We start from the raw sequence: 25,971 nt of genomic DNA on the forward strand, positions 1-25,971 counted from the left end.
AGTTACTTTATCTTGAATAGGATGGCATTCAAATTTGGTAATGCAATTTTTTTCCATTTTAATTAAAAGTAAATAATGAGAAACATATTTTCAAAAGTAAAAACAGTACGCCAAATAGGCGTCCAAAACCAATCGTTCGCTTATCAGTTTTTCTATCTATATCTTCGTTTTTCGACAACAATTATTGTTAAGGTAAAAAGTCTTTCAATATGTATAATAATTTATATATTTGACTCGTTTCCCTTTAATTTACATATATGTATACGATTTCCAATAAAGACGAATCAAAAATAAATCAAAGTCCAGGCTTGGGTCGTTTCCTTTTAATTTATATAAAAATATGCAATTAATGGTTAATCTGGTTCAGGTTAATGCACCATCTTTCTTAGAGAGAAAAAACAAAATAAATATATGTATGTATATATGTACATTAGTACTCGTATATATGGTATAATGGATTATCAGAATTGTATATAATCGCAGAGGTTGGAGCGTATTTACGCACAGTTTCAAGAAACTTTGAATTTAGTAGACATCTGTTAAAGACTAACGTACATAAATCAAAAAATGTTGAAGGTAACACTTCTATTGGGTATTTTGAGTGCATTTTATATGCAGGAATATTTGGTCGCTGCACTCAATGGAGAAGCTTCGACTTCTCCAAATAACAAAGACAGACCAGTTGGACCAGGTTTAGAAAGTATTCGCTTCCTGCTTGATGCCGTACAACGCAGTCTGCTCCTGGCAAAAACTGCATGTAATGCATCTGAGGAATCTCTGGAAAAGCATTTTCAAGGATTCGAGAAAATAGGTTCAAGATACTTTTTTATCGAACACGATCACGAGGTAAACTGGTGGGCCGCATCGAATATCTGCCGACAGAAAGGAGGCTTTCTGGCTACTCCAAGGAATCTAGAGGAGTTAAATCAAATCATTGCCAAATTGGTGAATAAGCAACGATATTGGGTGGGAATCAACAATCTGGGTGAAGATGACAAATACGTTTCTCAAGCAACCGGATTACCAGCTTATCTGAAGTGGGGAACTGGCCAGCCCAGCCGTGTCTATGGGAATGCAGCAGAACACTGTGTGGAACTGAAATCAGAAGACGGATTTTATATGAACGATAAACTATGCGAGAATAAAACCAAATATATATGCGAGTTAGATTATTAAACTTAAAAGCAACTAACAACATTACATGTTGTTCATGCAAATGTAATATATTTTTTGTGCTATGTGAACAATGGTTAGATTTTTATATTTGTGTTTTATTCGTATACATTATTTTCGTAACATTTGTATATGAGCTTATTATTTTATTTTTTCTCTGTGGAAGCAGAATCAAATATTTAAGTTTCCGAGGTTCAATTAATTTACTATTGATTAAATGGAAAACATTAAATTTTATTAGTTACGTTGAAATATAAAACTAGAAATGATTCTAACTCTACGAAAAGTTAAATTACGTCGAATTAAAAATGTTACTCAGGGTCACCGAAAAAAAAATATAGAGATAAGCAGCCGCAAACAGAGACCAAAATATTCATTTCGAATAATAACTTTCGTTCAACATGATCTTTTCGATGTGCGTTCTGTTGGCCACCATGGCAAATTGTTGGGCATATAATTCTCCAGTCGTGTACACCAAACCAACTTATGTCCATGGCGGTGAAGGATTCGATGTGATTTGTTTCTATAACAATTACATTACGGAAACGTGGGAAATGATACTTTTGATGGATGATAGCAAAGTGGAAACAGTGCATGTCGACGATTTTAGCATAAAATACAGGGTGGACCGAACCCCAAAGGGAAGGTACAACAATGAAATTCCAATGCCTGTTGGGCGATATGAGCTCACATCTAAGGTTTGTTGATGTGCCGCCCCTGCTAAATGTTCAGGACTTTGAGTGCCAACACAGTGGGGCCGGATCGCCAGTCGAGTGCAGCTTCAGTCAGCTGGGAGATAGGTATCTGTGGCAAATCAGCACCTACTACTTGAGCATGGATAATGGAGTAGCTCGGAAATGTCGTGGATCGGAACGGATGAAGTGCATCCCGGAATTTGAACTGGATTATACCGCAATTTTGGAGGAACTCAATATGAGACCTGCTTTTGAATACACTGTTAACTTCAATCACACTTTCACACTGGAACTGCACCTTTCAGATAATGTGCAGAAGCAAGAGATCCGCTTGACACGGATTCAAATGGAAATTCCACATTGGCCACCTAGGTGGCCTGAGATTAGCACGAAGTATAACACAACCTGCGTTGATTTTGGGTCGCATGCGTGGGCTTGGGCTAGCTCTGCATATGAATGGCGAGTAAAGCTACTTCCGCGGAATTCATTGATAAAGGAGCATGACGCCAATGTGCTGCCCGAAATAGATGATATGAGACGAAGGCCAAAATGTTTTGAGATCCCTTCTTATCGCAACCAGGCATATGAAGTGCGCATGTGGCTTCGATATAACTACAGCGAATCACCCTGGCCGACTGAGTATTTTGTATTCCACTTTTCAACTCAGCCCTCAATTCCAGAGCAGCCGCCAAAGTTAGTATCCACTGGATTCTTTTTCGACTCCGTTGAAAGTGATCTTTACGTCTTCTGGCAACAGCTGGACGAACTGGAGTTTTGTGGACCCAACTTCACTTATATCGTTCAATCGAACAATAGGTAAACAAAATTTAAAACAAAAAAATTTAAAAATTAGAGCAATTCTTTCTAAACATTTTTCAGTATTCCTAAAAGACCGTTTCTTTTGGGCAACAACTCCGCAGTTTTTCATAAATGGGATGCCAAGGAGGCGGGCAGCGTTTCCGTCTGGAGCCAGAACTCTTTGGGGCGTTCGATGAATGGATCAATAATCCGTGTTCCAATTTTGACCAACTCTACGCGCCGTCAGCCCCAGAAGCTGTGGTACAATCTCAAATCTAATACCATGTTTTGGCAGCCACCGCAGGAAGTGAACGGGCTCATTGGCTATACAATCTTCTGGTGCTCGGTCTCCAAAAACAGCTCTCAACTGTGTGCCGACCAGTCTTTAAAACATCTCGATCTTGAGAAATCGCAGCTCGACTACCACTTCAATGAGTCTATGGCTGAATACAATAAAGCTGTGGCGGCGCAATACAAAGACAATTCTAGCGGTGGAATGCTATGGATAGGTCCAAGCTGGGGGCTATCGGGAAGAATGCCAAGCTCAGTTGGTTTTGGAATTAAGCACTATACTGCGGTCTTAGTCGTACTAGCACTAATTCCTTTTATATTCGTATTCTTTCAGAAAATTACGAAAGCTATGGATATTAATGTTAATTTACCTGTTGGAATACTTGATCCTGTGGAAGATTGGAAAAAACCGGAAGTCCTCAGACATCCTCTGAAATAGCTTTTCCTGGTAGCATATCCCCGAAAGCATTAGTAAATATTAAAACAGTTTTATTAGAAACTGACCCCCATAGAAATTATGCAAACTAATTCTACCTTTGGGACAAGCCAATATATTTCCTTATCTTAAAAATATAAATGATTTTTTAATTTGAAAAGCCTTTTTAGTATTTTTTTAAGTATTGAGAATCTGTCAATGGAATCCCGCTATTAAAGCGTGAGTATATTTAGTGCGTGCTACGATTTAAGTTTGGCGTGAGTCCATTCCTACCAAGAACCTGGCACCCTCGCCGATAAACGATAGATCAATACTAGAGAAAAATCAAAAAAGCAAGAGAGTTTTCATAAGAGCTGGTGAAACAAATGTGAGCATATTTAATTTTAGGTCAGCCAAAAAATCAGTAATTACCGCATAAAACAAGAAGAACATAGATCTCAGTGTGCGTAATAAAAGGGAAATGTTAAAATCCTAATTGTGCTGCGGAAAAAGTGAAAAGTTAAGCTGGCCGTTCGTGGCATGCGTGAAAATTGTATTGGAAAATCGATGCTGGGCTGCGGGGGTGTGAAGCTTTTCACTGGGGGCTGCCGTTGGGTTTTGCTGCTGCACAACAGCGCCATCTACGATTTTCCTTATTCAGCGCACACGAAAAACTATCTCGGGGGCATGAAAAATGTGTGTTTTTGTTTATAAGAAAAAACGGTTACTTTTTCACAGTTATCGAACGTTTTGACCGTTACCGAAGCAGAAGAAGAAGAGAAGCAACCGCGACCATGTCCAACTTGAGGAAATTCAAAGACGAGGAGCGCGAGTCGGAATATGGCCGTGTCTACGCGGTTTCGGGACCAGGTGAGCGACGTCACCAGCGTCCTTCAGTCGCTGACTCCCAAGATCTAACTAATCTCTTAATTTCTCGCTCATTCCCCGACTGTTTTTCATCCTTATTCTGCTAATTTTACTTCTCGTTTTCTTTATTATGATGTCTTCGCTACTTCTTATGTTTACCCTAACGCTGTTTCTCTTGCTAATCCATTGTTTCATGACCCTTTTCATCCCGTTCTTTTATTCCCCTTTCAGTGGTCACCGCGGAGGCTATGTCTGGATCCGCTATGTACGAGTTGGTACGCGTCGGCTACTACGAGTTGGTGGGTGAGATCATTCGTCTCGAGGGCGACATGGCCACCATACAAGTTTATGAAGAGACTTCCGGCGTCACCGTGGGTGATCCCGTGCTGCGTACCGGCAAGCCACTGTCCGTGGAGCTGGGCCCGGGCATCATGGGCAGCATCTTCGACGGCATTCAACGTCCTTTGAAGGACATTGGTGTGATGACCAACTCCATTTATATACCCAAAGGTGTGAACACAACCGCTTTGTCTCGGTCGGAGATGTGGGAATTCAATCCACTGAATGTGCGAGTGGGTTCGCATATTACCGGAGGCGATTTGTATGGAGTGGTCCATGAGAACACATTGGTGAAGCAGCGCATGATTGTGGCGCCCAGGGCCAAGGGCACTGTTCGATACATTGCCCCTGCCGGCAACTATAACCTTGAAGACATTGTTCTTGAGACGGAATTCGACGGCGAGATTACCAAGCACACTATGTTGCAGGTGTGGCCTGTAAGACAGCCGCGTCCTGTTACCGAGAAGCTCCCAGCCAACCATCCTCTCTTCACCGGCCAACGCGTCTTGGATTCGCTCTTCCCCTGCGTCCAGGGTGGCACAACTGCCATCCCCGGAGCTTTCGGCTGTGGAAAAACAGTCATATCTCAGGTGAGTTACTAAGTAAAAATTGATTCTTCCTAAAAAAAACAATTTTTAGGTTTTAAGTATTTTTAATCTTTTTACGTTATATATTAATTATCTTTCAACAGGCACTGTCCAAGTACTCCAACTCCGATGTCATCATCTATGTCGGCTGTGGTGAGCGAGGTAATGAAATGTCTGAGGTATTGCGTGACTTCCCCGAACTGACATGCGAAATCGATGGAGTGACCGAGTCCATCATGAAGCGTACCGCCCTGGTAGCCAACACCTCCAACATGCCTGTGGCTGCCCGTGAGGCCTCCATCTACACCGGTATCACTCTGTCTGAATACTTCCGTGACATGGGTTACAACGTGGCTATGATGGCTGATTCCACTTCCCGTTGGGCCGAGGCTCTGCGTGAGATTTCGGGACGTCTGGCTGAGATGCCTGCCGATTCCGGTTACCCAGCCTACCTGGGCGCCCGTTTGGCAACCTTCTACGAACGCGCTGGTCGCGTCAAGTGCTTGGGTAACCCCGAGCGTGAGGGATCCGTTTCCATTGTCGGAGCTGTATCTCCACCCGGTGGTGACTTCTCCGATCCCGTAACCTCCGCGACTTTGGGCATCGTGCAGGTGTTCTGGGGTCTCGATAAGAAACTAGCCCAGAGAAAGCACTTCCCCTCGATCAACTGGCTCATCTCCTACTCGAAATACATGCGCGCCCTGGATGAATACTATGACAAGAACTTCCCCGAATTTGTGCCATTGCGTACCAAGGTCAAGGAGATTCTGCAGGAGGAGGAGGATCTGTCTGAAATTGTGCAACTGGTGGGCAAGGCATCGCTGGCCGAGACAGACAAGGTAACCCTAGAAGTGGCTAAGCTCCTGAAAGACGACTTCCTGCAACAGAACTCCTACTCGCCGTACGATCGTGTGTGTCCCTTCTACAAGACGGTTGGCATGCTGAGAAACATCATGGCCTTCTATGAGACCGCCCGGCATGCCGTTGAGTCCACAGCCCAGTCGGATAACAAGATTACATGGAACACCATTAGGGAGTCGATGGGCGGAATTATGTATCAGCTGTCGTCGATGAAGTTCAAGGTAAGTTTTTTTTGATAATTTAAATTGATTGCGAATTTCGTAAATTCTTAGCTCGACTTAATAATATATATTAATAATTAATATTAATCATTTGTAGGACCCTGTGAAAGATGGCGAGCAAAAGATCAAAGCGGACTACGATCAGTTATACGAGGACCTACAGCAAGCCTTCCGAAATCTGGAGGATTAAGCGGAGCCAGCCAAGAACAACTGCGGGATTTCCTAGCAAGAAGAATGGACTAAGGAGCAAACCAATCGAAATAAGAAACCAAAGCTAGGTTATTATTCGAATTCCCCATTCAATCTAGTCATATTTACATAATGCATAATAAGATATTTGAATTCAAGTTTATTTATAAGTTTATAAACAGTTTGGCCCGCTTCAGGTCTAGTCAGGTCAGAATCGAATCAACAGAAAAATCCGCAAAACAAAAAACACACGACGACGGCGAGTTAGGAAAGACGAACAATAATTAGTCGGTAGCGCAAATGAAACGCAGTTAAACCAGCCATAAACATAAATATCATACATATACAACAAATGTATATTTATCTATGTTGATATATAATTATAATACCAATCTATTGTTAGTAAATTTTCATATAGTTATCGATTGTGTTCGTTACCCTTTTGTGTGAAACTAAAACCAACTAAACGAATCTAAAGGGAGTTTGAAACTTTACGAAATTACAAAATATTATATTCCTACATATTATAGACCTTTAAAGAACGCAATAACAACGTAGCCCCAAAAGCATATACCTCTACTACCAAAGAATAATAGCTATTTCAGTAACTTGTGTGTGTTGCGAATGGAGCTATGGAAATAAAATGTATTATGAATGTTACAAAAATTGTTGGTGTTTTTTTTATTACTCGGCTGTGCTTTGATTCTCCATTTTTCATATATTTATATTTAATTGCTACAATACGAAACATTTTTCAGAAATCAAAAAATATTTCTTCCCGCCTTTCGAAATAAAAATCGAAAAGTATCGATATATATTAACCAGTGATATTTCTAAGCGATAGCTACTAACGATAATTATCGCAGAAATATTTCAAGACGATAGTCCTTCTTTAGTTGACGTGTGTTTTATTTTGTAAATATATGAATTGGGTTTAAATTAAAGTGATTATGGCTCAGTTTGGTGGAACCAATGATTTTTACGGCTCGGCGCCTTCGGCTGATGCCAGTTACAATTTCGACATGCCAGAGTTTGGTCAAGAACTGTGAGTTATAACTAGGAATTTCAGTGCTAAACCAATAATTGTTGCTTTATTTCCTTACAGGAATTTCCAAACATTTGACAACACACAGGCCTCTGTTCCACCGAACTATGATGCGGCCTATGCCCAAACCCCGTCTCAAGGACTTGGAGGATTCTATGATCCCACGGCATACACCGATACAAGTTACGGACAAGACAAGAGTGGAAAGTCAGGTGTCGCCGGAGGAGCCGGCAACGAGTTTGATGATGAGCCGCCACTTTTGGAGGGTGAGATAGACACGAATTTTTAAATCATAAATAAGTGTTTTTGTAATGTATTATTGGATTATTAGAATTCCTTACCCACATGTTTAAATTTTCTTTGATACACAAAGCATTTTACAAAAAAATTTATATATTTTCGATGCCATTATCAATAGTACTACTACTACTAATAAGAAGAGATCAGACATAACTAGGCAAGACATATCTTTAAACCTTCATAAACGAAAGATTAATTGAATATAAAAAGACCTATTAAATTCCAAGAATGTAAGAACTTATTCATCTTCAGTACTTACCCAAATAATTTAATATTCAATAATAAAACTTATACTTAATTAATTTATTTCTTGTTGCAGAACTGGGCATCAATCCGAATCACATTTTTCAAAAGGTAAGTAGAACAAAAGAAAGCTTTGCTTTAGCTTTTTATAATTTGCGTACTCCACCTTTGGAAATGCCCGGAGGTGGAAGAGGATAGCTCTTCCTTTTTACCTCGCTGCACTTGAACGCAATTTTAACTAGAGATCTTGAGTGGAGCAGGGCAAATTGCATATTTTATGCGCCCGATTCCCGCCGGATGCCACCGACACACACCACAAAAGAGCCTTGAGTTTTCAGTTGCCCACTTTGTTTGCCCGGACAATTACTCTACCCGCCGCATAATTCCAGCTTTGCCTCTACGCACTTTTCCCCTTGCTTTTTTCTAATTTTTGCAACGCAGCGGGTGGTATTTCTTTTGGGCGGCCACTTTAGGCCGCGCTTTTCCGCCAACTCCGTTTTAATTGAAATTTAAATGTTTTTGCATTTCGCTTTTGTATTTATTGCTAGCTTCTCCTCTCCTGCCGCAATAATTCTATTGTTTTCTTTTTTTTCCCTGCAATTTTTTGCATTTTTTATTGTATGCTTTGTTGTCGCTGCACTTGCCGGTTTGTGTCGTTAATGAAGACATATTTTTTCATTTCACTCGCTGCCGGCCTGGCTGTAGTTGTTTTTAAATAAATAAAGCAACTTTTGTGTTTTTAATTAAAGTTTTTCTCGCTCATTTTATCCCCCCGTTCGTGTTCGGTCCAGTTCACGCTGTAACTTTCTGCATTTTTGTCCATTTTGTAAAAAATTTGCGTGCGCCTGATTCTCATTTCTTTCGCTCCGGCACGGAATTTATTACGCTTGTGTTAATTGAAAAATGAAAATGTTAATGTTAATGAGTCCGTGTGCCATCATAAAACTGAAATGAAACGAAATGCTAATTAAATTGTTCATCAGCTAGCTGGGGGAATTATGGTTAGATTTGTGTTTGACTCTGGGGCTGATTGTTAATGTAATGGATCGTTGGCAAATGGCAGAGTCAACAGAGGTATTTTTCAGGGTTTACGTGGTGTGACATGGGTCGCCTAAAGATAGTTTCATCGGAATGTTTTTTCATCTTTTTATTGTACTTTTTATATTTAATTTGGAAAACCGGAAGAAAGATCCGTGGAATAAAAGGAAGGAAGGTATTAAAAAGTTTATAAATTGATAAATGAACTAATGCATTCATGAATATGTCTCACTGCTCTTACCATTTTTTTTCCAATTTTATCTAATTGATATCTGAAAAAATGTTAAAATAAAAAAAACCGTATCATCGAATTGATTTTCAACAATTCTTGTGTGGTTGCATGTTTCCACTTCAAATTCTTTTCAATCTCAATTAAGGTTGGTAAACCCACAGAGAGACACTCGGAATTTCATCGACAATTTTTGGTGGGTCCTTGCTGGCTGTAATATCAAATTTCATGGCCCTTGTCCTGGCCCACATTCGCATGCGTCAAATGCGTTGACAGCTTTTGGCCCAGTTCCCAAATTCTGGCTCACTTGCTAGCTGGCTGGCTGGTCAGCAATATCATTTATCATCAATTTCCATTTTTCAAATTTCTCTGCCACTGCACACACAATACAAAAACAAGGGGAAAAACCAAAACGCATAGAGAACAAATGTTTGGAAAAACGGGAGTTGGGCTCCGTTTTATGACCGCTGTGCGAACAAATGAATTGTGTTGTGTAGTGTCCCCGGGACCGAAGTCCCGTGTTTTGAATCCCATTCCCGTGCCACAGGCTCCATGAGTGATGATGGCCTGTTGCCGGTCGGACGGACTTCTGTCAACCCGATCCGACGCCCTTACTATGTAATCCTTCACTTGCTCTAATTTTAATCGTATTACTACTTCGCTCTTTTTCATCCCAGACGCTAGCCGTGCTGAATCCTTTGCGAGCCACCGACCAGCAAATCCTGCAGGACACGGACATGGCGGGTCCACTGGTCTTTTGCCTCACACTTGGCGGCTTCCTTTTACTGGTTTGTTATACATATAACTTTTACATTATATCTTTTTAAATCAAATTTAATTAATAGTTTAATAATTGGTTCAAAATTATTTTCGAAATTCATTTTTAAATAGAAGTTATTTTTTAACTATTAATGAAAATCTGTTTCTTCTCTCACAGAGCGGTAAAGTCACGTTTTCCTACATCTACGGAATCGGCGTAATGGGCTGCATCTTCTTCTATTGCCTGTTGTCCCTGATGGTCAGCCGGTCGCAGGTGACCTTCGGAGCGGTGGCCTCGGTGCTTGGCTATTGTCTGCTGCCCATGGTGGTGCTGTCCGGCATCAACGTTTTAATCACCATTCAGTAAGTAATTGTTGACACAAGTCGCTGGCTTTTCATCTGCCCTTTCATTCGTTCCACCCCGCAGTGCCCCCTGTGCTTTATATTTATGTTTTTAATTGAAAAGTTGCCAATGCATTGGCGTCGACTCCTCATTGTTTGTGGCCTGTAATTACAAACTTTTGCCTAAGCTCGCCCAGCTGCGACTGCAGCACGTTTTCGATCTGTTCCTTGCCATTCAAATTTGTCCAATTGATGCCTCGACTCCGCCTTTCCTCCTCGTCTATTCAAGCTGATCACTTCTGGCTGTTATTATTGTTATTGTTATTGCTGGTGTTGTTTTTCGATTGTTTGATTTGAGCCTGCAATTTCTGTTTGAAATGGTCATGTATCTGTAATGAAATAGATGCCCTTGCCAAAATGAAAATGCCCCAGTGGGTGATAGATATTGGATTGAATGCGCTTTATATAACTATTCTGTTGCAAATTTAATTCTTGCACTTGTACAAGCTATTTTATTTGTTCTATCGATTACTGTTTATTTCGTTTAAGCAAATTTTCAAGTAAAAGTGGTTTGCAAATAAAACTTATAATAATATGAAAATAGAAAGCTTAGAATGATATGTTGTAGGGACATGTGGTGAAACACGTTTACATTTTGTAAATATCAAAGGATATGAAAACGTCTTTGATGGAAAACTTTTAAGACAGATTTTCTTTTTGTTTTTCTTTTGGATAATTTCATGAATAAATTGTCTCTTAAACTTCTTTAATAATATTACAAAAAATGAATGATAAAACTTGACCTCTTAATTCCTAGAAGCCATCCTTGTCCTTAGCAACTCCTCCTGGGCCAGCGTTTAATTTTTCTTTATCTGACCATCCGTTGGGCTTGATTTCCCCTTGCCTCTTTGCGCACAATTTAGGTTTTTAATTTTGTTGCAGTTTTGGGCCAGCGATGCATACACATAGATGCGAATAAAAAAGAGTAGCCAACTTAATTTGCGCTTTTAGTGCACTCCAGGGCCACAACTGCCAAACTACAGACTACAGACCGAGGAGTCCAAGCTATGGACTATGGACTACGGACGTTGGAGTGAGAACTGAGGACCTAGGACTCCATTGAAGCCAAGGCAAGACAGGCAAAAAAAAAACGGAGCAAAATAACGCCAACTATGCGCCGTTTAATTTTCGCGTTGAGAGCAGTTGTGGAGTGGGTGGTTTTGTTGAGTGGGTGGTGGAAAAGTTCCTGCCAGGCGGTCCTGTGTCCATCTGTCTAACGTTCCATGTCCTGTCTTGCCACCCGTTGAGTTTCGTTCACGTAGTTTCCTTTTCAAATATGTGTCCAGCACTTGCTAGCCAGGTTTCCCGCCCACTTTTCCTTGCCTTTTCCGCCCCGCCTTTTTTCTCTGGCAGCGTTTTTTTTTTCTTGTTTTTTCTAGCTCCACTCACTCGCCACGCTTTTTATGACGGCCATGCGAGGAGCAACACGCAAATGCTGCGTGAGTTTTTAGCGCTTCCTCTAGTGGATCCACCAACTGCCCACCCGCCCCTTTGGCACGTCATAATTTCAGAGCGGTGCGGGGAAACTAAGTGCTGCGGTGGGTGGCGAGAGCTGGAAATAAGAGTGTGCGTATGTGTGTGACTATGTGTAAAAATAAACTATTGCTCGGGCTTACTCGACACCAAGCTTGCCTCACCCATCCACCCATCGGCCCCAAAAACTCTACCGATTTTCCACAGACCCCCACCCAACCCTTTCACCAAACTGTCCAACTGCCCAGTGCAATTGCCATTTTGGTTGCCTGTTTGCTTTCATTTTTTATTTGTTGGCTTTAAGCGCTTGCACTTTTGTGGGTGGGCGTGTATGTGCTAGCTTTGATGTTCATATAGTCCCTGTGAATGCCAGCCAAGTTTACAGTAAATATTTTTGCGATTCTCCGCTGTCCTTTTTTAGACAGACTTTTTAATTGAGTTTGTTTGGTGATGCAAAAGTGCGCAAAAATTACACAGACAGTCGAGTTATCCGGTCCCTCATAGTATTGTTTTGATTGGTTTTTAGGCTAGTGCCGGACCATTTAAGCTGCCCCAGTCCGGGCCAAAAAATCACTTGGCACCAGCAACGGACACACTGACCAACAACCAACAAAGTTCTGGAGAAGATTGCACGGACTAGAGGATGAAAAAAAAGTGAACTGGTTGAGTGGTAAATGGGAGGTGGTCGTGGAGGTGGAGGTGACAGCCGAGCCGCCGAGACCACAGAAAAGGCAATCCATTAAACGAGTGCGTGTAGCTGAAAATTGGAACTTTCGAATATGGGGATTTATGTTTCGGTTTTGTAAATTGATTTCTGTTCCGGATTTAATGGCTTAACGGGAAAAGATTCTAGACTTACAACTTGATAGACTAGACAGTCTGGAATGGGTTAGACATATGCCAATATCTCTTTTTGAGTATCCTTTAAAACACACAACTTGTTTATTTTTAACTCAAGTATTTTATTGTTTGTCAAGGCCAAGTCAATGGCCGTCAATGGCAACATAAACTCAATAGATTTAAGTTTGTTTTCTATACTTTGATTTAATGGTTCTAAAATGTTTGAACTCGAGGGTCAAGGCAGAGTTATCGAGATGTTTGTTTAGTTGGTGACAAGGGAGGTCTACCAAAGATTTTGGAAGACTATAAAGTAAATAGCTATTCTCGTATTCTCTATTTCTAAAAGACATATATAGATTGCATAGAAATATTCACTATTCTTAAAGTATTCAATTATAGGGATTCTATCTTAGTTAGCTTGCCTTTAATCTTTGCTCGGGATATAGGTAACATTTTCCGTATATCGCTTTGAAATCAATTTTTCATTTTCCGCTGGGCTTTCTCTGTGGGAGCCTGTTTGGAGTATGTGTGCGCTTTGTAGTTGGGCTATGTTTGCACATCCTTTTGCCGGCACATCGCCTGCTGTCTTTGTTTGCCCTGCCCATTCATTCGCACACACGCTCAGTCATACCCACACCAACGTACACATACTCATCCTTTTTTATGAACATTTTGTCAGTCGAATACTCTTTCCGAAACCGATGCATTGAGGAAAGCGTTACACACCAAAACCATCATTTCATCCTTTTAATATGTTTAGAAACTTTAAATTATATTTAATCTTATTATTGGAATTTGAGAATGTAATTTTAACAACATTAAGTTTAAGTAAAGCTCTTTACTCTGGCATCTATTTATAGCAATGTTAATTATTATTCCTGTGGAGTTGCGAACATTGCACATGTGATTAGAGAGCCTCAGATTGTTATTGTGTTCTTTTTCTTACACTGTACGAATGCTGGTTCATGCATATGCATTGTTTATTGATTTCACCGCTGTCTATATCTATCTGGACTGAGTTGGTATCTCGTTTCACTCTTGCAGGGGCACACTCGGCCTAATTGTGAGCGGCATCTCCATATTCTGGTGCGCCATATCGGCCTCGAAACTGTTCGCCACCGCCTTCTCCATGGACCATCAACAGCTGCTGATTGCCTATCCGTGTGCGGTGCTCTATGGAGGATTTGCGTTGATTACCATTTACTAGGGCCACGGGCGAGAGTCTGCTATACCACCGCCCTCTTTTGTTGTGTTTGCCTGGTTTTAATTGTCCTGCAAACACACACTCTTGCAGCACAATAAATACACTCACACACACTCTCACCCACACACATACAAATAGGCCGGGAGGAGAAGCAGCAAGAGGAGGAACCCATCCCGGCCAACACATGGATATGTATATTTTTAAGAAAATAAGCGCCGATTGCGAATTTGTTTTCCATATTCTCGTTTTTTGGTGGCAAACCCAAGCTCCCCTTTACTCAATACTTCTGTTGTGAGCCTATGTAATAAATTTGATTGGGAATAAAAAAATGGTTAACAAATTGAAATTGGTTTTTTGCCATGCAGAATTGTAGTGGTGTAAGCAGCATATTGAAATTTCACGCTCTCGTTTCCGTTTCCGTCGCACTGCATACTTTTTGGGGCATGCAAAATTAACGCGACTCAGGCGAAATGCCCTTTTTTCCTGAATACTTTTCGTGTTTACTCTGCTTTCCAGCTATTATTATTTTTTTTGTTTTAGTAATTTGTGGGTTTTTATTCGGGTATTATGCCATGAATCTTCAGGTGAGAGTTTACCTGAAATTTAAATCGATTGCAAAAGCTTTTGACCATACTGCAACTGAATAAGGTAAGTAATGTAAAAACATGTTTTTAAACTTCATAAAAAATATATAAACAATATTATTTTAGATATTTGAGCCGAAAAGTGTATCAATTAATCTGAGAAAAAATATGCGGAAAAATATTTAAATAGCAATAAGCTACTTATTTTTGCAAATTAATAATTTATTAAAGAATTACATAAGGTTTTAAATAATTTTAAAATGATTTTTTATAAAACAAAAAGATATATTCTATACGTATCAACAAACGACGCAAAGTGTAAACCATTTGCTTTTTCGCCAATTTGCTTCCGTTCATATTGTTGATGATCCTTGCAGTTAAAATAAAAGAACAAATTTACATTATCAAGTGAATCACTCTTGTATCTCCTCTTCGGTTTCAAATAAAGTATCAAATGTAATTTCCAGCACATTTGATTTACTTGCCTGACCTATGCAGAGAGAATCGAATTTTCCACCTTCAATTGGCAGAATTTATGATTTTCACAATGGTGCTGTTGTCTTCCGCTCGGTTGTTGCACTTTGTTGCACTAATCGACATCAAGCGTTGCAAGGTTTTCAGGTTTTTGAATTTATTCAATTGTAAATTTGTTGGCCTAATTGAAATTTCAACTGCAGCAGAAGCTGTGCCCAGAAGTGAGTGCGGATTTGATTTGTGTGTGGTTTTCGATTCCACACAGCAATGGGAATAAAAATTAAAAAATTCCTTGCCGCATGCGGAGTGTTAATTGAATTTGATAATGGTTAAAAAACACGGTATACACAGAAAACCTAAAAAAAAGGATCACAAAATAAGGGTTCTATGTTGTCCTGTGCTGCTGCTTACCATATGCAAATAATTCAACGTTGTCCTCGCATTTTCATATTACATAATTAGCGTTTTCGCTCAGAGCTCTTTTTTTTGAATTTATTGGTTGTCCTTTTACCCGTTTGTCTGCCTGAATAAATTGCAAAATGCGTAGCATACTTCTGTGCGCTTGGCTCCTCGGTGCTTTGCGCTTTTTGATTTCCGCCTTTCCTCGTTGTCCCGCTCTTATGCAAATTGTTGTAATTACTACAATTCGGTTGAGCATTTTTATGGCCAAAATGGAAAGGCAGCAGAAATACAAAAAAATTAGGTATATATATTTATATATATATAGAACGAAATGTATGCGGAAATATTTGTGCGCTAATTGCGTGGCCTGAAAAGGAGAAGGAAAAGTAAAAAGCCCGGCCAGGATCTGTGTGCTTAAGCATTTTACGCTCATCAAAGGCGTCGCTTGCCATTAGCGCCATTAATAAACACTCGTTAGCTTTCAAGAGAGAGAAAAGGAGGAGTCGGAACCAGGACCAAAACGAGAACCAGAACCTCTCGAATGTGTTGCTGATAATTAGAATTAGCTCACAATTAGCAGAGCCCGGCAAGGATGATGGCTAGCTCATTGGGTGGCTGGGCGATGGCAGGTTGCACAGCCATAAGCTTATTAGTTGCCGCTCCTTTTTATTATTTCTCTTTTCGCGATAATAAGCAGCTTGGTCTTGAAAAATCCTTGGCAACAAAATGAACGCTCGCTCTGAGCACTAAAGAAAAAGGTGCGATGTATCAAAAATATAAATAAATTCATCAAAAATAAAAAAGATTTTGGATATAAATGTATTGAAAAGTATTTGTTTTTTAAAAACTAAAATAGGTAAAATAATTTTTAACTTACTTAATATCAACAATGATCCAATATTTTTGTGAATGCCTCACCTACATCGCATCGTTTTCCATCGAGCGTTGAGCGTTGAGCGTTGAGCCAACACAATAGAAAACACCTGCGGACAAAAGCTGCTTACGGAAATGCATAGCCTGGAAAAACTAAGGGGAGGATGGGTGGTCGGAAAAGCGGATGGGGGCCTCCAACAAGAGTTATTACATTTTAGCTTTTCCTCAGCTCGTTCGTCTTGCGTTTGTGCTTTCATGTGCTGCAACTTTGGATGCATTTTAATAAATATGCAATCTAAAAACGCTTTCCACACAAACAAAGCCGCAATAACCACAGGGGCTTTTGCCGGGAAGAGTGGGGGCAGTGCAAGAAAAGCGTAAGCATGGGGTCTGAGGTTTTTCTTAGTTTTTCCAGGGCTGCCAATGCCAAGAGTAAAGGCGTTAATTGCGCACTCCCAGAGACGCAAAATGCTCAAGAGCGGCCAATAGAAAGCGAGACGACGACAGCCACATTATGTGGGATCCGTTCGGGCCAGGCCTTAATGGCATGAAAAACAGGTGGAAGGGAGGAAGAGTGGGGGATGCGTCTGCATTGGTTACACTTGCCACATTTTTAATTAGCGCTCTTAAAAGCTCATTGAATGGTCGAAAAAAAAACTAAAGGAGCAAAAAAAAAAAAAATTAAACAAGCTGTCAGTCAGTTGTATGTGTGTGTGTGCGGTGGCATTACCGCTTCAGTGTGTGCGTGTGTAAAATGGCCGCATAAAAGTCGAAAGGTCAAAAGGTAAAAGCTGAGATGCTCTTACTGCAAAAAGTACAACATTACGTTTTTATACTTAAGATAGGTTTAGATAATAATAATAATCAGCTCCAAAAATTTTATAATTTTTCGATTCGATTTCCCGATTAAGCTAAATTAATGTATAAATATTTAAAATTTTTGGGTATATTTTTATTTAAACAATTGATTACAAAATTTCTCACATTGCTGCCATACACGCAGGTGTTCTCAAAGAATGCCAATACCCAACTGGGCGCCAACAAGTGGAAGATTCAAATAGACTACATCTCCGGTCAAAGGGATACGCGTGCGGGAGGAATAGAGGGCCGTGCAAGGAGGGGATTCTTCCTGAATTGCGGCGCTGAAATGCATAGAGAATTAGCCGGAGATGAGCGGTTGGCTGAAAGGACGCGGCGCAGTCAAGGCACGTGTAAAAAGGTGGCCAGATGCTGTCTGGTTACCAGCTTGCATCTCCCCGTTGACTGGGGAAAAGCCAACCCAAATTGCTGGTAAGCCTCATCCTCGAACTCTGCAGCTCCCCTCCATCGGCTGCCCCACACACTCCACACACACATCGTTAGGTTGCAGCTTAAAAGCGAAATGCAACATTTATGGTTAAGCTCCCAAAATGGCCGCCAGTGCAGCCAGGACACGGATGAGGGGGCTTCCAACTTGGCGCGTTGATTGCTGCGGCCACACTTCCGGTGCGCCAGTTTCAGACAGAGATTGAGCATGTTGGGGAGATGATGGATGGTCGAAGGACCAGGTAAATATTCTAGGACACTCGACCATTGCAAAACCAATTAGCTGGAGAGCTTACAAACGGGATGATGGGATACAATAACAAAAACATTTTTTATTTATAGATTTATTTTTTATGATATTTAATTAAAAATACATTTCGTTAAGTTAATATTAAACTGTGTATCTAAAGAATATGGATAGCTCTATCTGACAGTAAAAAATAGAGTATAGATCTCTTTAAAAAGGGGAAGCACATTTACAGTGTAGGATACTGTTTTCCATTTTCCAATTAAAATGTTATTTCCTAAAAAGAAGAATGGGAGTTCCATAGAGTGCAAGATTCCAATTAAAATCATTTTTCATTTAAATTATCAGCACACCTCCATGGTTGCCATTCTCCCCTCTACAAAGTAGCAGGCCAATAATGTTTATTGTTTTTCACTTTTTATGCAGTTGACTGAACTTTGACTTGTAGCCCCCCACCTATGTGTGTGTGTTTGTGTATGTGGGATCTAAGGATTCCAGGATGCTGGCGAGGAACAGTCGATTTCAACTGAACTGTAGATAATCCCCTGACAACAGCAGTTAACAGGCAACGATTACTTGGCAACAAGTCAATTACGACTCAACTGGAGCCGATCTGAGAATGGTTCTCTCAAGCACCCCCTCGCCATCCGGCAAGCCTGGTTACAGCGATAACCGACTTGGACTTGAGAGTCCAATAAATTCCTTGACCGGCCAGTCCAACTCCCGCCCCAGTTCTTCGAAAGCTGTGGAATCCCCTTTAATGCGCTAACTAATTGACCGGGGCCATACGGGCCGGATTGGGGGTGCAAAAGTCGGGGTTGGGGTCCGGAGTCGAGCTGTTGGCAGCGTTATCGCCAAGTGGCAATCGCTTGTAATCAACCGGGCAGCTTCCCACCAAAAACTAAGGCTGCTGGAAAAGGGTAAAGAACTATCAAATGAGGTATATGCGTGAGCTTATAAAATAAAGGTTTCATTTTGTTAAAAATTAAAAAGAAATCTACAAAAAATATTTTATCTTTTATCGTCGAACAAATACACTTTTTTTCCAAATGAATTACTTTTATATTCCTTGCAAAAGGTAGAGTAATAAATAATTCGATTGTCCGATTGAAAAATCAACTTGCTTAGCACAAATTACTTTTGGCGGATTTTTACAACACTTTTATTGCCTGTCCAATGGCAGTGGTAAAGTGAGGCGGAGGTCAAGATTTGGCTGGCTTTGCGATTTCAGTTATGCGGTTTCAAAATTCAATTAAAAGCCAACATAACATTTCTCTTGTCGTCTTGAGCCCGGTCCTCCTTTCAATATCCACTTTTACCAAACGCTGGAGAGCTGAACTCACCGAGATAAGGCTAAGGGATAATTGAAACAAAATGGGAAATGGAGAGTCGAGTGAGTAAGCTGCCAAAGAAACTGGTTTTGAAGGGGTTTTATCAGTGCGACAACTTTTGGCTAACTATTAAGGAACAACTTCGTGTTCCATTGGTTTTAGTTCAACTGAAGCAGATATTTATAGTACATGGGAAATGTACTATAAATATCTCACCTTTTTAGAAGTTGAATGCTATAGATTTGATATTTTAGCTGGTCAAACACAGATAGGATTTGCGATTTATTTTTCTAACTATTGAAACAAACGTAAAACGTAAATGATGATTACATGTACTTAAACCTTTAGCATGAACTTAATTTCTTTGCACTTTTCCCCTTTGACAGAGGTATTTAATATTATTATTTTTTTTGCATCACGTGCTGAAAATTTGTCTGAGAAATGTTCGGCTGGAAATCATTCAGGCGGTAACTAACAAACAGACAGAAAAACAATGCGGCAAATGCCTAGCAAAGACAGATTTTATGGCAGAGGAAAAAAAGGGGGCGTGTGAAAGGGATTGAGATGGCAGAGGAGTTTTGAGCTCACTCGCTTGGCTGCATTTGCATATTTTGTTGCGAATTGCTCGACTGACTGCTAATAGGAAAATGCGACACATAGGCCAGCGAGTTGGTGAAATCAGGGGCGGATCGAGGGTATTTTTCTGGGGCTTTATATTCATCTAATACTTCTTAGATATGTTTTAAATACGTTCATAAATTTAATATTTTAATTACTTTAAAATAGTTATATTTATTGAAAGAAACCCCTACAAATGCCAGGATTCGCCTCTGGATCAAAGGGTCTCTTCTGGTCTGAGAGTGTGGGCTTACATAGTGCAACAGAGAGGGCAAATGGGGTGTTTGTGTGTGTGTGTGCCGGCACGTGTTTGTTTTGCTTGTCTAATGCGCTTTGAACTCGTCGCTGCAGCAGGGAAATATGTATGTCAAATGCTTAATCAGCCGCACATACACTGGCACTTGCACTCACACAATCACACCATTCTCTTTTCCTCTCCCTTAAACATACAAACACAGAGGCAGAAAGAATGCAAAGTAGACGGATGCAAACAAAGAAAACGAGCAAGGCGAGCGTGCATAAATATTTCAATAGCATACTTTTTGGCTACGTGCTCCAAGTCCAACTCCGGATGCAGATCTGGGCTTAACGCCGAACTCCTAGAAATCTCAGCCTGTGTGTGTGCAAACACCAGCGGTAGAAATAATGGCAACCGATGTTTTTTAATGCTCTACAATAACATTATTTAAATGTCATAAAAACCAAGTTCAAATGTATTTCAGAAAATAATTCGTGTTTATAATGAACTTAATGAGTAATTTGTTTTCTTTACCTTCCAAAGGTGCGAAAAAAAATACAATTATTTCATTTTTTTGGCAGGGTAAATTGTAAAATGAATATGATTTTAACAAATGAAATTTTCAACATAAATATTTCATTAAACTCAAAGTTTATCATAATTCCCAATTATTACCTTTACTATAAAAGATGCACCGGAACTGTATGATTGAGTGCGTGTATGTCCGCTCTGCTGCGTTTTATTCAACGTGAATAATTGAAACTCTTTTGCCCTTTAACCCAGAGTCTGACAATGAAAGGCAGTAAAACTTTCCAGTTTTCGCAGTTCATCGAGCCCATAAAGTACCAAGGTGCAGGAAACAAACATTCGATTTGTTAAGAAATTGGAAATATAACGATAAAGTAGGAAAAAAGGGCTGTGGAATAGGTTTTTAATTGAGTAAAAATGATATCCAATCGAATATTTCTTGGGCATTTTTTAAGATATTCCACGCCAGTCTCTTACTTTTTCTTCCAGAAAATGTATGTCTAATGTATTCCTCAGTTCCACTTTCTCCGTTAAGTTAAGCTAAGTTTCTGCGTATTTAATTCTTCTCCGAATTTAATTATCCCCACTTCAGCTTCAGTTCTATCAGTTTAGCAGCCGTTGGCGAAATGTTTCGCAATCAGTTTCAGCAGTGAGTAAATCTTAAAGAAGATTTCAGCCTTGATTCGATTACTTAAACATTCTGGGAAATCTAGGGCCACGACAAACAATTAAAACGCTTTGCCAGCATGACAGGACAGTCGTGAGGGTCTCGGGGAAACAGCAGGGGCGAGAACGCTGGGGAAAAGCGTCCACCCACACACTCTATTAAAAATAGCAGCTAGGGAAAATAGCGGGAAATTGTTGTATTTCGGGTGCTCTATGCGTGGCGGAGACAAAGTTTCGGTCTCAAAGTATTTGAAAACTCATTTTGCTTAGCAGCGATTGTTGTTGGCATTGCTTTTTCCCTGGCTTGGCTTTTGGTGTAATTTCGTTGTCATTAAGTTGGCATTATAACAAAATGCCTTTTCAATCACTTTTGACTAAATGCACTGACTACGAGCTGGAGAGCTCCCTTTCATTCGTTCATTCATCCAGTCTCCCACGTCCTTCCCCTTCCACCCAATCCCATCCTGCTCCCGAAGGACGAGCTCCACCAAGTTTCGGCAATTTTTCGACAGGGATAAGTAAGCACAACAATGCCAGCCAGCAGAAACTGAAACAGGACCAAAGCAAGGACCAGGATGCGAGAAAACCACAAAGTTTAAAAAAAGACATAAAAATTGGTGGCCTAGGCACTGGAAGAAAAAATGGAACATTAATAATAATTTAGGTAATTTCTTATTTTTTTTTTAAGTTTTCTTTGCAATTCATATTTTACATTATTTTCATGGGAAAATTATAAAACATTTTGCAGTTAAGTTTTCCTTCTTAGATTACGTTTCTTAGAGTGCATTTTACTTTATTTTAAAGAGAAAAGAAGGCGTGGCAAGGGGCCAGGAGGAGGTCGCAGCGCAGTAAATTTCAAGCGTTTCATCAATGTCACTGTAAAAGGACTCCTCGTCCTGGCCCACGCATATCCTTTTGTATTTAAAATGTTTGCCTGCCTTCGCCTGATGAACACAGAACACAGCCAAAAGTTTCTTTTTTCTCTCCGCTCGCAACAATTTCATTATCTGCGGAGAAAGCGGCGAGGGAAAGTGGAGGAAAGTGAGTGATAGGGCAGTTGTTGTGTGACAGGCGACACGCCGCAGCAAGTGGCAAAGGACTTTCTCTCTCCCACCATTTCCATTTCCAGTTCCCTTTCCCGTTCCCTTTCCCTCATTCCCATCTATGTGACGCTCCAAAAAGCGAGCAAATTTTTATGGCAAAAACTTTTTCATGGCATTTTTCAGAGCATACATTAAGGCGCTGATTCATGTGTGCACAGTAGAAACTGGATAAACTGGTCTTAGTTGAGAAAGACTTGACGAACTTTTATTAAATCAAAAGATATAAAAATAATATATGTTTTTTTTAAGAATAAATTAATTTTTTCATGGGTTATATTTAACAAATAAAAAAAGATTTGAATAGTAAAAATAAGCATAAAAATTTAAATACATTCTTAAAATATCTTTTTTCCTCGTTCACTGTTTAAAATTTGAGGATCCAAGAAAGGGCGTGACTGCAGCCATAATGCGGCGTTAATACGGCCAGCAGTTGGTGGTTCATTCTCCGTTAAAAAATAAAGAAAAACAGGCGCTAAAGAAAGAAAAGCATCCTGGGGCGAATTTGCATAGGCTTAATTTAAATTCCCTTAAACAGCAGCCCGATATGTCTCCGTCTATATGTGTAAGTGGGTGTGTGTTTGTGGATAGGCCCAAAAAGGACAATGATCAGCGGACCTTTTTTCCACCGAAAACGAAAACTTGGCCAAGCCAAAACCGAATAACAGCTGAAAGGAAACGTGGAAAATCAGGGAAAACAAGGCAAAAAGGTTGCACCCTTAAGTTTGGCAAATAACTGCAGGCGAGCTGGAAAACTCACACATACACACACACACTGACACAACAACAAGGATATATACCAGGGGACACTGAAGACCTTTAAGCGGCGACATAACAAAATCAAAAGGATTTTGCGTATAAGTTGCAAATTAAGTTGCCCTCATCCTTGTTTCCACGCCCCCTTTTTTTGCTATTTGTTCATGTCCTTGTTACTGCCGCCTCCCTTTTTCCTCTCATCCCGGGCTTTTCCGTTGCGTTTCCAACTTCATCATCTTATGTGCTTATGATATCCTTTTGGCCCTGCGGCTAAGGAACAACAATCAGAAACAACAATAACCAGCAGTGAAACATGTCCTTGGCCTCGGCACACGCTTCCTATTTGGGTTAAACTTGTCAGCGATTGCGGTGAGTTAGGGGGCAAGGGTTAAGAATTGGGTGCTGAGACTTTAAATTAACAGATGGATATCAGGGAGATGTCTCAAGACCGGATTCTATCTTTACAAGGAACATAAATCCAAGTCTTAAATATATATCTAAATTTTCAATGCTTACTTAAAAGTACTTTAAGGTACAAAAAAATATACCATTAGACCAAATTCCTCTGCAGCTAACTTGATCCTCGTTTAATTTTGTTAAGAATATCAAGAGCTTTTAATTAATGAGTTGGATTGCCTATGTAATCAATCTACCTTAATCGGATTTGGAATGCCATCAATTAATAGTACGATAAGATTATTTCCGCATTCCTGTATTAATAAAGTATTTAAACAAATGAAATAATGGAATGAAAATAACTATCTAAAAAAAAAATCCTGACTAAATATCGTTTTTTTAAATTTTTAAACAAACGTAAAATCTTACTACCATATTACATGGAAATATTTAAGCAGTCGTGGTTATGGCATTCACTCGGTTTTCCAAGTATGCTTGTGTTTTGTATTTGCCCTATCTGATACTCCGAAAAGCGGCTTAAAAATGTAGAGAGGGCGAAATATCTGGGCAAAAGGGTAACGAGTGGCTCAGAGCTTATCTAACCATTCCAATATTGTGTGGCCGTTAGCCTCTGTCCCGAAAAGAAATCCTTTAATTGAGTGCACACTTAGGCCAAACAGCAGTAGCAGACGGAAAATGGAAAAAAAAAGACACTCACCAACATATACATACTCACACCATCGAGAAGGGGATGGGCTGGTTCTGGGAGGTTTTCAGAAGTCCTTGCCGCCTGACTGCTGCCTTTTTATGCGCTTTTAGCGCCATTATCCTTTTACGATTATCGCCGCTAAAGCGAATTGACTGTTTGACGTTCAATTGAAATTTTGCATTAAAGCTCAATGGCTTAACCCCTTCAAATTATGCAATAAGTCCCCAGTACCTCCAACCCCAACCCAAATCCTGTGCTCTGGCCCTGTGAAACTCCGCCATCAGCAACGCAATCCCAAGCTGAGCCCAAGCAGCTTTCAGCTTGCAAACTCGCAAATGGGAAATGGTTCAGGGACATGAGGGGTGGCAAGCTCAGTGGGGCGCATAGGAGACAAGGGGTTGAGGGGCAGGGTGGCAGGACTGGCAGGATGGCAGGATTCGGAGCAAGGATACTCGGCTTCTCTGAGATCCAGAGCGATGCCAACGGAACGGAACGGAGCGAGCATCGAATGGCAGCCAATTAGCGCGCATTGCTCATACGCCACGTTTGTCATGGCAGCCAGACGCCCACACACACACACCCACATACTCTCTTTCTGACACACACATTCTCACATACAAAGCGCTCGTAAGCACACGCACACATCTGCAAGAGTTTGACACACACTTTAAGAAGTATTTTCCTATTTAATTTACATAGTTTTACATCATTAAAAATATACAACAGACAAATCTATGACCTATGACTATTTGTGACCTAAAAGATCAGTTTTATAAATAGAAAAGGATTAATAAGATAAAACTTCTTAAGTTAAGGTTAAAAAATATATAATGAATTTATTGAAATTATAAATAACCTAAGCAATTTTGAAGACTTAAACTAACATTTTGTAGATGGAAATCCTTCTGATTTTAAGCATTTAATTTTCATCTTTTCAAAACGTAATGCGGTTAATAGCTCTACATTTTATGCAAACTCTATAGTTTTTAGATTCCTTTTTTTGCAGTACATTTGCTTTTCCTCTCAGTGATGGCCCTCGCATAGCGGAAACGGAAGTTGTAAGGGGATTTTCAATTTGCAATTGAACTGATTCTGATTTTTTGGCTTGCTTCTTTTGCTCGGCGCTCATTTTATGGCTGACTTGGTTTGCCGTAGTGGGCGGAAAAGTGGGTGGAGGAGAGGGAGGTCTCAGGCTGCGGAAATGTAATCATCGCAATCCACAGAGTGAGCGGCAATGGGGGGGATGGGGACGATGCAGCGGGCGAGGTGGTGACTTGTACATATATACTTACATTTAATTTCCACTAATTGAATCGAAATCGATCTCTCGCTCCCTTGCTGCGGAAAAAAGCCCTTCACAGGGCCTTGACGTTTGCTTTTTGGATTGTGGCTGAACTGGAGGTGTGAGCTTGGGAAATTTGGTCGGTTTTCGGGGCGTGGCCGCTTTTGGCGCATTAACAAACTTTTCCTATAAATCAACGAAATTTTTTATAATCTCCTTTTGGGTTCACCACCACCCGACTCTACGTTGATGTTGGGTAAAGGATTAACTGCGGCGAGAATCCGCAAAGGAAGGTGGTCGGATAATTTCCAGAGGAGGCGGCAGACGGTGCACCATTATGGCTTCTAATGAGCAAAACGCGTCAGTGGGTAAATGACTTTTCATCGACTAGAAAATTATCTCGATAAGTTGAGGGAAATAATTACTCGATAATCGTAGTACGAATGGGTTCTCATCTGCATATTAATATGTGGGAAAATGTAAGCATAGTTCG

The 25,971-nt window shown here is 40.3% G+C and overlaps 4 protein-coding genes across 4 annotated transcripts; all 4 read left to right on the forward strand.

Annotated features, from left to right (window-relative positions):
• The first annotated feature begins 567 nt into the window (after nucleotides 1-567).
• On the forward strand, nucleotides 568-1,176 carry LOC108107905 (C-type lectin 37Db-like). The gene has a single exon (XM_017215715.2). It carries the CDS (start codon nucleotides 568-570, stop codon nucleotides 1,174-1,176), a length of 609 nt encoding a protein of 202 aa, XP_017071204.2.
• Nucleotides 1,177-1,827: 651 nt separating this feature from the next.
• Nucleotides 1,828-3,476, forward strand: LOC108107896 (cytokine receptor-like). Its single transcript, XM_017215702.2, has 2 exons — nucleotides 1,828-2,684; nucleotides 2,748-3,476. The coding sequence occupies exons 1-2, from the start codon at nucleotides 1,828-1,830 to the stop codon at nucleotides 3,394-3,396; spliced, it is 1,506 nt and encodes a 501-aa protein (XP_017071191.2). The 3' UTR covers nucleotides 3,397-3,476.
• A 198-nt stretch (nucleotides 3,477-3,674) lies between these two features.
• LOC108108406 (V-type proton ATPase catalytic subunit A) lies at nucleotides 3,675-7,102 on the forward strand. The gene is made up of 5 exons (XM_017216462.2): nucleotides 3,675-3,760; nucleotides 4,111-4,242; nucleotides 4,471-5,168; nucleotides 5,270-6,247; nucleotides 6,345-7,102. The coding sequence occupies exons 2-5, from the start codon at nucleotides 4,167-4,169 to the stop codon at nucleotides 6,435-6,437; spliced, it is 1,845 nt and encodes a 614-aa protein (XP_017071951.2). The 5' UTR covers nucleotides 3,675-3,760; nucleotides 4,111-4,166; the 3' UTR covers nucleotides 6,438-7,102.
• Nucleotides 7,103-7,308: 206 nt separating this feature from the next.
• Nucleotides 7,309-14,315, forward strand: LOC108108460 (protein YIPF5 homolog). Its single transcript, XM_017216517.2, has 6 exons — nucleotides 7,309-7,481; nucleotides 7,542-7,747; nucleotides 8,101-8,135; nucleotides 9,969-10,079; nucleotides 10,229-10,413; nucleotides 13,810-14,315. Exons 1-6 carry the CDS (start codon nucleotides 7,387-7,389, stop codon nucleotides 13,970-13,972), a joined length of 795 nt encoding a protein of 264 aa, XP_017072006.2. The 5' UTR covers nucleotides 7,309-7,386; the 3' UTR covers nucleotides 13,973-14,315.
• Nucleotides 14,316-25,971: the final 11,656 nt, after the last annotated feature.

This window comes from Drosophila eugracilis, unplaced genomic scaffold (genome assembly GCF_018153835.1).
Source record: "Drosophila eugracilis isolate 14026-0451.02 unplaced genomic scaffold, ASM1815383v1 contig_445, whole genome shotgun sequence".
Lineage (NCBI taxonomy): Eukaryota > Metazoa > Arthropoda > Insecta > Diptera > Drosophilidae > Drosophila > Drosophila eugracilis.

What these genes read in the sequence shown, in the direction of transcription:
- LOC108108406 (XM_017216462.2), top strand. Translation starts at nt 4,167, where the DNA reads ATGTCCAACTTGAGGAAATTCAAAGACGAGGAGCGCGAGTCGGAATAT. An exon ending in GAAAAACAGTCATATCTCAG is followed by an intron (nt 5,169 to 5,269) that starts GTGAGTTACTAA and finishes ATCTTTCAACAG; the next exon opens with GCACTGTCCAAGTACTCCAA. An exon ending in TGTCGTCGATGAAGTTCAAG is followed by an intron (nt 6,248 to 6,344) that starts GTAAGTTTTTTT and finishes AATCATTTGTAG; the next exon opens with GACCCTGTGAAAGATGGCGA.
- LOC108108460 (XM_017216517.2), top strand. Translation starts at nt 7,387, where the DNA reads ATGGCTCAGTTTGGTGGAACCAATGATTTTTACGGCTCGGCGCCTTCG. An exon ending in TGAGCCGCCACTTTTGGAGG is followed by an intron (nt 7,748 to 8,100) that starts GTGAGATAGACA and finishes TTCTTGTTGCAG; the next exon opens with AACTGGGCATCAATCCGAAT. An exon ending in TTGGCGGCTTCCTTTTACTG is followed by an intron (nt 10,080 to 10,228) that starts GTTTGTTATACA and finishes CTTCTCTCACAG; the next exon opens with AGCGGTAAAGTCACGTTTTC.
- LOC108107905 (XM_017215715.2), top strand. Translation starts at nt 568, where the DNA reads ATGTTGAAGGTAACACTTCTATTGGGTATTTTGAGTGCATTTTATATG.
- LOC108107896 (XM_017215702.2), top strand. Translation starts at nt 1,828, where the DNA reads ATGAAATTCCAATGCCTGTTGGGCGATATGAGCTCACATCTAAGGTTT. An exon ending in ATCGTTCAATCGAACAATAG is followed by an intron (nt 2,685 to 2,747) that starts GTAAACAAAATT and finishes AACATTTTTCAG; the next exon opens with TATTCCTAAAAGACCGTTTC.